We start from the raw sequence: 14234 nt of genomic DNA, 5'->3' as shown, positions 1-14234 counted from the left end.
TGCTCCGTTTTATCCATCTAAAGCAGGAACTACATTATTTAAGGTGCACGATCCATGATTTTTATCCTGATAGTTGATGCTGAATGCACTTGATAAGCAAAGCTTTTTGTCTCTGAACCAATAATACTTCTAAAGAGCCAAGAAGGCATACAAGTAGTCATCCAAGACTGGAAGAAGGTTTACAGCCAGAGAGTACAGAAATAATGCCGTGGAAGGTAAACGAACAATGTGGAGGATATGGATAACACTATAAAACTGTCACATATATAAATAAATCAGATGAATCAGCAAATAGAAAGTAACTTCTTGTTTTATATTAAGGTAAGAAAATTTCCACCTTTTTTTGCAGCCTGGAATATATTCTTGAGTGTCAAATATTTTGCCCATTCATGTTTGGCAGCTTGAGTGGTCTATAATACATACAGAATTATTTGATTACTGGTATACATATTCTGACTGAGATTTTTAGTGAGTCTTTGGCAGTTTGTTTACAGCTAGCTATTTCTATTTGCAACTATATGATTGTGTTTTTTATTAATTCATTTTTGCAACATGTTTTCCAGCATTTTGCTGCTCCATATGTGCTAAACGCACATGGTACAGATTTTTTTCCAGTCATACCTTTTCTGCACTTAACCTGTACTGTAAAAAACTGTGCATGTTTGCAGTGCTCTCGGTCACATGCTATAAAGCTGATTCCCTCATTCTGTTCCCATAATCTATCAGTCAGCTCTACAGCATGTGACCATGAGCAATGCAAACAAGTGCAGTTTTCTACAGTATAGGTATGTGCAGAGAAGTAAACAGAAATAGCTAGATCCAAACAAACTGATAAAGAGTCACTATATATATCACATCAAAATCTGTATAATTAAGTAATTCTATATGAATTATACACCACTGAGATACCTAACAGGAATAGGTGAAACACATTGCAAAAGATGGAAGTTTTCTTTGTGATAAACTATAATTGAAGTTATTATTAGCAACTGAGGAAAATGGCTGCAAATATTATTAATATAAACAGAAAATAGTAAAAACCCAGTGGCAAGAATGGGATATACAGGGTGTCTCATGAGGAATAGTCAATAATCAGGGATATGACAGGAATCATCTTTTGAAGCAAAAACTTGACATTCACAAATGCCCATCTCAATTGGTTTCTGAGATAGAACATTTTTAATGTTCACTTGCTTTTGGGGTAGTGGTGCATGCATATGTGTCTTACCCACTCATCATCTTCGACATTTTATTCTAGCCCAACCTATCACATTGCTATCAACTCCTTTGCTCTGGGTGTCTTTCAACCATTAATGCACAGTTGTCCATCATGGGTTGTAAGTGAAGTTAGTGCAATCAACTGAGAGTGTATTAGAGAGAAACACTGATTGACTGTTTTTGTATAGATGCTGGCTAAACTGCCACACATCTACAATAATGAAGAATATGCAGGTATGATGTATATTTACAGCTTTTGCGACAGTACTGGCCCTGATGTTGTTGAAGAATACTGTTGGTGCTTTCCAACACATCGAATTCCTGATCATAGAGTGTTTACCAGAGTTTTCAGCACATTGTGTGAAACAGGTATTGTCCCAAGTTTCCAGTTTCCTTGTGAATGTGTAGTTCAGCAACCCATGCAGGAACAGAAAAGCATTGTTGAAATGGTGCAGCATAGTTCTACTACCAGTACATGGTGATTTTCTGCACATATTAATTCTCTAAAACATACATGTAGGGAATAATACATGTAGAAAACTTGTGTCCATTTCATCTACAGTAGGTCCACAATCTTCACATTGGTGACAATGCTGCACAATTACTGTTCACAGAAAGAGGTACATTTACCTGGAATGGAATCAACAACAAATGTAATAATCATCAATGGTCATAGAAAATTCACATGCTACAGTGAAAACCAATTTCCAAGTTATTATTTTTTTTTTAACAATGTTTGGTGCAGCATGATAAGTAACACGTTGATAGGTCCAATCATTTTAGAAGAGTAAATTACAGGACAGAATTACTTGCATTTTTTGGAAAATTCATTTGTTTAACACCTAGAGGACATTTGTTTGGCCTCATGGAGGACTGCAATGTACTAGCAGCTTGACAGAGCCCCTCCACAATTTGCCACATGATTCAGGGAATATCTCAACCACACTTATTCTAATCACAGGATTGGTTGAACTGCTTAGTTGCATCATGGATGCTGCTCCCCTCATTAGGGAACATGCAGAGGCACTCAGACAAGCAACACAACATGTTCTCCCAAGAGTGTCAAAATGCACTGAAGCCGATGGTGGGATATTCAAACATTTATTGTGAACTGTACAACAGCTGTAATGTGACATGTACGATAATACTTAAAGTGTGTGAAATATATGTATTTTTGAATTGATACTTTACAAAAGTATGTTGTAATGTATACCAAGTGTTGTACATGTGTAAACCTTACAATGTATTGAATCATACAGAAAACAAATAACAATGCACATTAAATGTGCTCTGCCTCAGAACTGATTCGGAATACGAAGATTTTGCTTCAAATTATTATTCAATTTTGCTTCAAATTATTATTCCTGTCATATCCCTGAATATTGACGATTACTCCTGGGACACTCAGTATAGTGTCCTATCCCATTCACAGTGGAGTGCAACAATTTACCTTTCAACAGTTTCGCAGGAGATAGGGGTAGAGGGGGAGATGCAAGGGCACTGAATTGGCTTGGTATGATTCAAAGCACCTCCCCCCCCCCCCCCCCCCCCCCCCCCCCCCCCCTCCCGCAATACTGCTACCAAACTACACAATTTGTTTCATTAATGGGCTCCAGAAAAACTACAGTTAGTGAACCTATTGACAGATATTCAAGAGTAAGGTATTAGTTTAAAGTGTAGTGCATACTCTCCCAAATAATATGAAATTATCAACTTTGGCCTTTTTTTTTCAGCTATGACAACAACAAAAAAGGTGCTGTGCATAATTCTCAGAATATGATATCAGTCCTAATCATGATTACCAGGAACACATTAAGACAGAAATTACAGGGATAACATTGCAACATACGTCAAGTAAACATCTAAAGTTGCACATGTAGGATGAGCACAAACACAGGTAACATAAACACATTTATGCACGCAATAGAGTGAGAACCAGTATGGCTGTGGATGAGTTCATAGGGAAGTTTGACATGAAATGGAGGTAGATCCAATACAAGAGTTTGCACTCCCAACTGTTTCATCACTTTCTAAGTTTCGTTAATCTGTCAGTATTGACAAAGAACTTAAGGAGGATATTTCAAGACTATCAATCTGGCGCCAAATGTTTATTATCCTAAAAAGATTTGAAGATTGTCATCAATAAAATCATAGGATTCGTTTGAGGTGAATTTTCAGGAGAGAGTTTCTTAGATTTCCAGCTGTGTTCAAATAGCGAGGGATAATACAGCAGAGACTAAAAATGGATTTTGGGTCAAAAAAATAATAATTCTATATTCTATTGTCTAGTGGCCTCCTCACAAAGCTACACTGGCTCTCAGAAAGGATAATTTTGTCATGACTACCATTTTATAGATCATAAGAATGTGATAATGCAGCTATAAAATCATCAAGTCAGTGATCAACATTCCCCTACCTCTTCGGGGGACACCACCTTGACAAAGCACTGTCCATGTGGGTGGAGAGGCTTGCATATCCACGGGAAGCTGAGGGCTATGCCGAAGGTAGAGGACCTACTGCCGGAAAGGCCTCAGCCGATGGATCAGACTAAGTGTCCCATAACGTCCCATCTTCCCTATCCACTCCTAGTCCTACTCTATTCTGTGACCCAACCCAAGTTGTGATGCGACCCGTGCTGAGGGGTGCGTGGCCCATGGGAAGATGTGCCACAAACGGAGCCTCAGGGATACCAGGCGAGCCCCCTGAGTAATTATCCTTACACCGTGCGGGGTACTTGTGGTGTGGACCTCCTAGATCCCCAAATCTCATGGGACCAATATGGACACGACTATAGAAAATAAAGAAAAAGAAACTGATGGGCAAATTGAGACCTCGGATACCCAAACATCGGGGACAGAACTGATGGAGGGCATTTACACTACTGAATCAGGGTCTAGACCTGAGCCAGAAGTGGGAACTGTAACCGAGAAGCTCGACCAGATTAAGATCAAAGGCTTGTATGGGGCCCAGAGGAGGAAGCTACTCAGGGAATAGAGGAAAAAGGAAGGGAAAGAATGGCTTCCTAAAAACAAGTGGAGGGAAGTAAAGGGACTAGAACCCAAGACCCCCAGGAAAAAACTGTCTCAGGTTGAAGGGGACACGCAGACCCCCACAACGTCAAAGACAGGCAGTAAGTGGATAAGGGAGGAATCAAAGACTCCCTCCTCCCTGGACAAGCGAGTCAAGAAAAAATTGAGGCAAGAAATAAGGAAACAGAGTTGTAGTACTGCAGTCTCGGTTTTTGGGATGGAAGTATCCAGGAAGGTTGGCCATTGCCCCACTGCAGGAGGAACTAGTACAGATGGCCCTCTTTGAAAAGATTGGGGGGGAGGGGGGGGGGGGTGCTGGCCCAGGTCCCAACTTCAAGAGGGTCTATCTAGATCATGGTGCACTCATTTTTGTCTGTGAGGAGGTGCACACAGTAGAATGGCTCAAGGACAAGGTGCCCATGATATCCCCGTGGGAAGATGCGAAGCTGCTGGTCAAGATGGCAGAGGAGCTTCTTAAGACCGCAAAGATATCATAAGGGGTACCTAAGATCCTTAAGGAAGTCTCTCCCAAGACTCTGTTTGGGAAAATAGGGGCCCAAAATTCCCGACAGAAGACTGGAGAGTGATTAATCAGAAGGTTGCTCTGGAAGGACGAACCCTGGTGGTGAAGGATGGTGAGAAGTCCCTGAAGGCGATGCGGGAGCAGGACCTGAAACTGTTTTTAGGGTTCTCGCAGGTCATTGTCAGGGTTCTCAAAGACGTCAAAGATGGCAGTAAGACGGAGCCTGGAGGTGCTGCAGATTAATCTGCAGCACGGTAAAGGGGCCTCTGCTGCGCTGAGCCGCTGCCTGGGGAGACAGGAAGTGGACATGGACCTGATACAAGAATCCTATTTATACAAAGGGGGTGTATTAGGCACTGGAGGCACGCTGATCTATGTTAGGACTCTAAGAAACTCCAGAACATGCATCTATGTTAGAAATGGCATTTCTTTCATGTCAATGATGGATTTCTGCTCTAGGGTCTTAGTGACCATCAAAATGCAGCAATGTGAGGAAGGTATCACAAGGGAAATTATTTTGGCCTCAGCATACCATCCTTACGAAGACAGCTCTCCCCCTACCTTGGAGGTGAGGAGACTGGTAGAGACTTGCCATCGGCAAGGTGATAAACTGCTGGTGGGATGCGACGCAAATGCCCACAACCTAGTGTGGAGCAGCAAGGACACCAACAGTAGAGGGGAGTACCTTCTCTAATTTCTCTTAGCTAACAACGTAGAGGTCCTGAATGGGGGCAATGAACCTACATTCAGGAATAGCAGAAGGGAAGAAGTAATTGACATAACATTTGGTTCCATGACAATGGATAGCTATGTCAAACAATGGCATGTGGTGTTGGAGCCATCCTCATTGGACCACATGTACATTAAATTCAAGGTTGAAATGGGAATCAGACAGACCAAGACATAGGAATCCCAGGAAAACAGACTGGGAGACATATAGGAGGGACCTTGACTTACGCTTATCGGAAATTAAAACATCGATAAGGAAGCCAGTAGAATCTGAGGAAGTAGCAGAGGCTGTTACCTCTGCCATAGTGATCTCATATCAGGACAACTGCAGAATCACCAGGAAGTGCACAAAAAGGAGTTTTCCTTGGTGGAATATAACAAACTGGAAACACAGAGAAAACAGGTACAGAGACTGTTTAACATTGCAAGACGCAAAGGACAATGGGCTAAATATCGTGAGGCCCTTGTCAATTACAATCTTGTAATAAGACAAGCAAAGGAGGCATCCTGGAAGGCATTCTGTGAGGAAGTGGAGGGCACGGCTGCACAAGCCAGACTTCACAAGATTCTCGCTAGAGTCCAACCAATCCAGGAGGAACGTTGAGGAAGGAGAATGGGGAATATACGAAGACAGCACATGAGACACTGGAATTGCTCCTCAAAACTCACTTTCCTCTATATGCTCTGCCGGATAACACAGACCAGTATGTGAACCCAGAGAGACAACGGTTCTCAGGCACAAGAAGAGAGGACTGAGAATAGGCCAAGGAGTGTGTGAACTTCAACAAAATCCAGTGGGTGGTGGGAACATTCCAACCATTCAAGTCACCTGGCCCAGATGGAACTCTTCCAGCTCTCCTGCAACAGGCAGGAGGAAAGCTTATAAGAGTCCTATGCAGACTATTCAGGGTTAGCTTAGCAGTAGGAATCATTTCCAATGCTTGGAGGGCAGTGAAGGTTGTCTTCATCCCAAAGCCAGGGAGAATTGATCATACCAAGGCCAAGGATATGAGACCAATCCGTCTGTCCTCCTTCATTCTCAAAACATTGGAAAAACTGTTTAATGTATATGTTGGGGAGAGGAGGCTAAGTAGGATCCCTCTACACCTGAACCAACATGCATACCAACCAGGTAAATCATGTGAGACAGCTCTCCACCAACTCGTTTGGAAGGTGGAAAAAGCACTTCACTTCCAAGAAATAGCCCTCTGCATCTTCCTGGACATCGAGGGGGGCTTCAGTAACATGACCTTCAATTCCGTGGTAAGGGCAGCAGAGGTGCATGACCTGGGGACCACTATATGTAGGTGGACCAGGGCCATGCTTAGTGGAAGAAAGGTAGAGGCTACCATGATGAATGAAAAGATGGTAATTAAGACCACTAGAGGCTGCCCACGAGGAGGAGTTTTGTCTCCTCTATTGTGGAATCTAGTGGTGAATGAACTCTTTGAGGAACTAAATTCCAGACAATGCTTCTGCCAAGGATACACAGATGATCTTGTCACAGTAATACTTGGCAAATTCACTGACACAGTCAGGAATAAGGCACAAGGAGGGTTGGACATTATGCAAAAATTGTGCATTAAACAGGATCTGATAGTTAATCCTAAGAAGACTGTTGTGGTGCCATTTACGAAGAGACATATTCAGCCTGCAAGTTGGAATCTAAAGCTCTTCGATGAAACTCTGCCTGTGAAGGGGACAGTGAAATATCTAGGAGTAACATTGGATGAGAAGCTAGCTTGGACCCCTCATATTAAGAGTATCTGCTCCAAGGCAAAAAGTAGTTTAGTGAATACTAGGAGGGCTTGTGGCAAAAACTGGGGCCTAAGCCCCACGGGTATGCGCTGGATATACACCATAGTGGTTAGACCTAGGATTTCCTATGAAGCCGTAGTGTGGTGGAAGAAGGTAGAACAGCAGGTTGCTGCTAAAGAGCTTGCTAAGGTGCAGAGATTGGCCTGCTTAGCCACAACATGGGGAATTAGCAGCACACCAACCGCTGGAATGGAAGCCATGCCAGATATGTCTCCACTTCACCTTTGGGTTACGATGGAGGCAGTAGCTGGGGCACACAGACTTAAAACTGGCCAAAACTGGGTCTCATTCAGATATCCAGAATCACACACTAACATAGTGAGTGAGGTAAATACATGTATGGCTGGGGAAATGCCTGCCGACTATATAATAACTCCCAACTGCTTCGACAAGCCTTACAACATAATAATTGGAAGGGGGGAGCAGTGGGAGAAAACAGTTCAACACCATACGGGGGACATCGTTTGGTTCACCAATGTGTCGAAAACAGACCAAGGTGTTGGGGCAGGGTTGTATGGGGTTCAGCCAAGACTGGAGAGCATCATCTCTCTAGGCAAATTGGCCTCTGTATTCCAAGCTGAAATTACTGCAATCAGGGCATGTGTGGAGGAGAATATGTGTAGGTGCTACAATGACCGTAGCATTTACATCTATTCAGACAGCCAGGCAGCCCTGAAATCATTGGCAGCTCCTGCAACAAGATCTAAGATTGTTGCAGATTGCCACAGAGCTCCGGTGGTGCTAGGGGGAAGCAACAGGGTGAACCTAGTGTGGGTCCCTGGCCACTCAGGGATCTGTGGCAATGAACAAGCCGATAGATTGGCTAAGATGGGGGCAACAACTCCATTTATTGGACCAGAACCTGCCCTGACAATCACCAAGGCTATGATCAAATTAGAACTACGGAACTGGCTTAGGAAACAGCACATAGGATATTAGACCTAGGTCCATAAACAAAAACATGGTAAGGTAATGATGACCAACCCATGTTTTAAAAGAAGCTCTGCAATCCTGGGATTGAACAGGAAAGAGATCAAACTCATGACTAGACTGATAACTGGCCATGGGAACTTCGAAAACACCTACACACAATGGGTATAATGGAAGAGGACCCAAATGTAGGATCTGTGATGAGGGTGAAGAAACTGCATCACACCTAATCTTCGAATGCATGGCAGTGGAGAGTAAAAGATACACAATGTTCAGGACAATTAGATCTGAAGAAATTGTGTCTAACAAAAAACTGGTAGGGGGACTCCTTGCACTATTTAAGGGCACTGGTTGGCTTTACTAGACATACAGGGAGTGATACTGCACAATAAACCTTGTTTCGGTGTGGGCAGAGGCAGGTCAAACCTAAGCTGTTTTAGCTCTCCTGTTAAAATCAATCAATCAATCAATCAACATTCCCCTAAGTGGTGGCTTTCTTGATCATTAGCGCAAATGAAACCCACTTCTGTCCACACTCAACAAATGTTAATGTTAGTACATACACTTGATACTCTTAGAGATGAGGATGTCATGGAGAAGCTGAATGCATACTATTAAAGTCAGAGTCACTTTGTCTAAAAACAACTTGAAAGATTCCGTAAGATATTGGTGATGATGATGATGATGATGATGATGATGATAACAATAACAATAAAACCATGAGAAACCTGTCACATTCAATGTATAATAGTTTTATTTGAATGATGTGACTGAAAACACACACACACACACACACACACACATACACACACACAAAATATTTCTAACATACCCTGACTGTTGTCAAGTTCTGCACAATATTTGTGGAAAGTTCTTGGTATTTTGTGTTCTGAGATTTGAGGTTTTCAACTGTAGCTGCAAGGTCCCGTATTTGGCTTCCAAAACCAGCAACACTGCCTTGTAGATCCTTGATGGTCTGAGGCACATTTACTAGCTCTGGAGCACCATCAAGCTTCTCTTGGACACTGTGGAAACCATCTTGTACATCACTGAGCTGGAAAGAAGTTCACCATTTTTCAAATACCTGTCACACAATAATTATATGCCATGAAATGAATATGAATATTAATCTGTTATGTAACAGATTATAGTCAGGTGTAAGGTGCAATCAGTTTTGCTAACATATTTTTTTCCAGCAAAAACTAGCATAGGAAGTAGTTGTTCAGCAATGCTGGAAAACAATTAATATCCTAATTTTCTTAACTTTATAAAAACATTTCTTGGTACACTGCTATTTTTGTAATAACAATACTCTGATAACTTAAAATTATGTTGAATGTATGAGAGATCTTGTAATAACTGAATAGCTATGACATGTCTCATAATTTTAGATAACATTGTTGGGAACAGTTATTTATCAGTAAAGTAAAATTAGTTCTGTGACTGAGGTCAGCACAGCTGTTTGAAGTCTTGTCATCGTCAGCTGAATGGCCTACTACTAAAAACCAAAACCCGTCGTATTTTTAATAAATGACAATGTAATCAAGAACACTTTTTATTGATTTTACTTTATGATGTGTATGCCAACGTCTGTGCCACAGTGGTAGCATTGGTTCCCATCACATCACCGAAGTTAAGAGCTGTCAGGCTTTGCTAGTAATTGGATGGGAGACTGTCCAGGTCTGCCAAGCAGTGTTGGCATATGGGGTGCATTCAGCTCTTGAGAGGTCCACTGAGGAACTACTTGTTTGAGAAGTAGCAGCTCCAGTAACGAAAACTGACAACTGCTGGGGGAGCAGTGTGCTGACCACATGGCCTTCTGAGGCCTGCCTGTTTGGATGGAGATTATGATCTATCTACGAGGTCAGAGCAGTCAATGACAACATGAATTTTGAAGCATGATAACGATTCTTCTTCCACAGATAAGAATGCTGTGGAGATAACACCAACACTATCTACAGGAACTAAAGTTAATTTTGATACAAAATAAGAATTTGAAATACTTTGCATCATAAAATCAAAGCTGAAATGCCATTAAATAACTCAAAATGTATAATCAAGGAGTTCAAGCCACTGCAACAGGTTACCTTGTTTCAGTAATGTATGATATCCCACAGACATGGACATGTTTAGAAATACAGCAGCTGTTGTGAGGTTGAGGGAAGGAGTAAGTTGTGGCTTTACTGAAGGAATTGTGATGACTTTGATCTCAAATGATTTAATAAAATTTTGACTGTACTGAGACATGTCTCAATCTAGCACAGTATTACATCAGAAAAGTGTTTCACATATAACAGTTCAATTATTCAATTGTCTACGTAGTGATTTAAAAAAGCAGTGACATAAAAAATCATTTAAACATAGCCTTAAGCCTTTTCTAATAGAACAGTGCTATTACTGAGTAAAAGAATTCTTGAATTGTAACAAATAGCTTTTGTAAGTGAGAAAATCTTGACATGTTGCAGAAATGACTGCCAATGTTGCTATTTGAACTTAGTCACTATTAAATTAACAAAACATTAGACCAAAGTGCTCTATTTATTTCTGTCACACACCATTTGGAATGAGAAAGCCAGGTCCACACCCCATTTTACCCAAGCTGCACTGTTTGGATGAAAAACCTCACTTTCTGTTTCATGAACACAATACAGCTTCCTTCGATTCTTGTTAGATTGTGTGCGTTCTTGCTTTTTTATTGTTGTTTGTTATTTAGAAATTATTAATCAGCATTCTAACCACACTGTAACTTTTTGAAAATGTAATTTCTGTTTCCCCCATTTTCTACACTTTCACATATTCAGTATACATGGTATTACCCTGAGTTTCATGAAATTTCACACATTTAAATTCCTCTTGCAACAACAATCAGTTTGTAATCACAATTACCTTTGAACTAAAATTTGCTAGCTGCTTTGCAAGCATGATGATCTGGTTGTACAGTGCAGTCTGATTCTTCTGTAGCTGCCTTGTGAGTGAATGGCACTCCTGAAGTTCAGATGGAACATTTTGGTTACCTGCAACAACTAGATAACAAGATTTATTGTGTAATTTTTTTTTACTGCATAACATTTCCAAACAAACAAATAAATGGACAGTTATTTTTCTTCAGATTAAAAATTAATATACCAAGAGATCTTTAATACCTAAGTTCCATCAAGCAACAGAAATATGAAAATATTTTCTGATTATGAAGCGTTGTGAAAAGTTAGACATGACAGTGATATGATGAAACTGTAGCTGACGCAGCTCACATGACGTTCACATTATATGGATGGAACTCTGTAATAATGGAAGTACCAAATGAAGAAAATGTACAAAATCACTGGACTACTGGAGGTTCATACCTAAAAGTTTGAAAATTTTCAAAATGAAAGTAACAATTTCTATGATCATTGTTAAAAATAAAATTCACAACAGCTGCTGGAATGAATAGTCAGTCTCCCATTTTTTACACCTCACATAATATGCAAATGCTGACAGAAGGAACCACAATACAAATGCTGGCACAAGGAACCATAATACATTCACTGAACCAGAGGTTTTAATAGAGTAGAGATTTAAAGAATGACATGGGAGAAGACATACACTTATAACACAGATGATATATTCTGCAGTAACACTTTAATAAGGTGTCAAATGCTATAGGTCTCAGCTCTCAAAGTAGTGTGAACTGTGACAAATTCAACTTCACAAAGTTAGATACAATGACCAACACATCATTTATGAACCAGCCCATACCTGAATACAGATTTCATACAGTGTATGAATGTTATTTCCTAATGCCATTGGTTGTCTTAGACCCATAATTTTCTAGTGCAACATTAACAGACAATGTTCATTATACATACCTTCTTATAGGCTCATAACTTTGAGCAGAGAAGGCATGGGAGACGCGGGGATTGGGAAGGGAAAAGGGGGGGGGAGGGGGGAAGACCATTACCAAATGAGCATGATACAAGTGAAAACATTTTTGTTTCCCACAACAACTATAGGAACTTCACAATCTGAAAATTCCCTTTCCATATTGCAAGTGAATGTAAATCACAATAATAGAGTATATGCTAAAGAATTTATAAGACAGTGTGTGAATTTTTTCACTACTGTCAAACATTGGGACGAAAGTATCTGATGAGCAGTAGAATGCAAAGCATGGTGTACAGACCGACGAAACAGACAGAGTACCAAAATAATGGAAGCACACGGCTATAGGTTTGTTAATATAAAATACTTCAACTTGAACTTGACAATACTGATAGCAAATATCGATTGTAACATTTAACAATGGCTGTTTATCAATCTGAGCAAAGTATTAAGATAATTCATATAAACTGTTCATGAAGAAACTAATCATGGAAATACTATAAACAGTGTGTCAATTTAACAAGTTCAACATTAGATAAATTGAGCCAGTTCAAACTACAATGTTACAGAGACAACACCAATGCAAGGCTGGTTCAATATAGCCTGTTGCTGGGCTATATTCTTTTTAACAAAACTTCAGCTTTGTAAAATAATGTAACATTTGTTTTGTCATTATTTCAGTTGATATTAATAACACAAGCTGTACAAGACATGCATACTTCTGTTGCTATATAGCCTACACTGAAAGAAAGGCATTTATTATAAACCAAACCACTGAATATCAGTAACAAGAACATGGATTCAGTATCACTCAGTTCACCACTCAACATCATTTTAAATGATATATCAAAATATATCCACAACAATTTACAATTAATAAGAATGTCTCAGATCAAATACAGTAATTACAGTACAAGAAGCGGTTCTCATGCAATTATTGAATGTAATTTTTTTAAAATTAATAACACGTACAGGGTGACAATTATTGAGCTATATGAAAAAATTGTAAATTAGTTACAAACTATAGCTTGCACACACTTTATTTAACATGTAAATGTCGCTACAGATATTTGGATTTAGGTTATGACATGTTCGACATGTCTGCCATTACTGGCTATGATGTGGCGCAGACAAACAGCAAAATTCTGCATTACCTGCTGAAGAGTTGGAACATCAATGCTGTTGATGAGCTCCTGAATAGCTGTTTCCAACTCAGAAAAGGTTTGGGGGTTATTGTTGTATACCTTGTCCTTAATATAGCCTGACAAAAAGGAGTTGCATGTGTTTTGATTTGGAGAATATGGCAGCCAGTCGAGGCCGAGGTCCATGTGAGTAGCATCTGGGTACCCCTGAGCCAGAATGTTATCCCCAAAGTGCTCCACTATTAACACCGAACACTCTCCTGCTTTGATGGAGTCGGGCTCCTTCTTGCATGAACCACATCTTGTCAAAATCAGGGTCACTCTGGAAATGGGGATGAAATCTTCTTCCAAAACCTTCACATACCATTTGGTAGTCACCGTGCCATCAAGGAATATCACACCACTTATTCTATTACTGGACATTGCACACAACACAGTCACTCCTTGAGAATGAAGAGGCTTTTCAATCACGAAATGTGGATTCTCAGTCCCCCCCAAATGTCTCTGTTTTGCTTACTGACAAACTCATCCAAATGAAGGTGGGCTCTGTCGCTAAACCAAACCATGCATGAGCATACTATAATTCCCATCATGTCCCACAGCCAATGATGCAGTGTTAAGGTCCTAACACAAACTGTTAGAAGCTATGAGATTTTATTTCTTATCGTTCAATAAATGTCACCCTACATTAACATGTTACACCAATAGAATTTATCAGTTATCCATAAACTAGAAATGATGAGTTTTCACCTTCATATAAAGTAAAGTTCTCATTTAATAATCATGGACAATGAAATCTGTTGTTTCATGTTGGATTGAAAGAATGCACAATAACAATTATGTTAACAATTTACTATCCAACAGCCTGTGACTCTGTTATAATTAGCAAGAATATAACTTTTTTTTTATTCTTAGAAACTGATATATGGTTGATTAACTAGAAAATCAAGGCAGAGATCCAAGACCTCAACTAGAATTTCAATT

The 14234-nt window shown here is 40.0% G+C and overlaps 1 protein-coding gene across 1 annotated transcript in view; it reads right to left on the bottom strand.

Moving 5' to 3' along the window:
• LOC124794786 overlaps positions 1 to 14234 on the bottom strand; it is a 246117-nt gene that overhangs the window by 50896 nt on the left and 180987 nt on the right. Inside the window, exons 3-4 of the mRNA XM_047258433.1 lie at positions 11134 to 11270; positions 9080 to 9301 (exon numbers count right to left, since the gene is read on the bottom strand). Coding sequence (XP_047114389.1) covers positions 9080 to 9301; positions 11134 to 11270 — 359 coding nt within the window. The remainder of the gene's footprint in view (positions 1 to 9079; positions 9302 to 11133; positions 11271 to 14234) is intronic.

Source organism: Schistocerca piceifrons, chromosome 4 (genome assembly GCF_021461385.2).
Source record: "Schistocerca piceifrons isolate TAMUIC-IGC-003096 chromosome 4, iqSchPice1.1, whole genome shotgun sequence".
NCBI classification, from domain to species: Eukaryota; Metazoa; Arthropoda; class Insecta; order Orthoptera; family Acrididae; genus Schistocerca; species Schistocerca piceifrons.
Note: the sequence above shows the minus strand (reverse complement) of the source record. Positions and strands in the feature narration are given on the sequence as shown.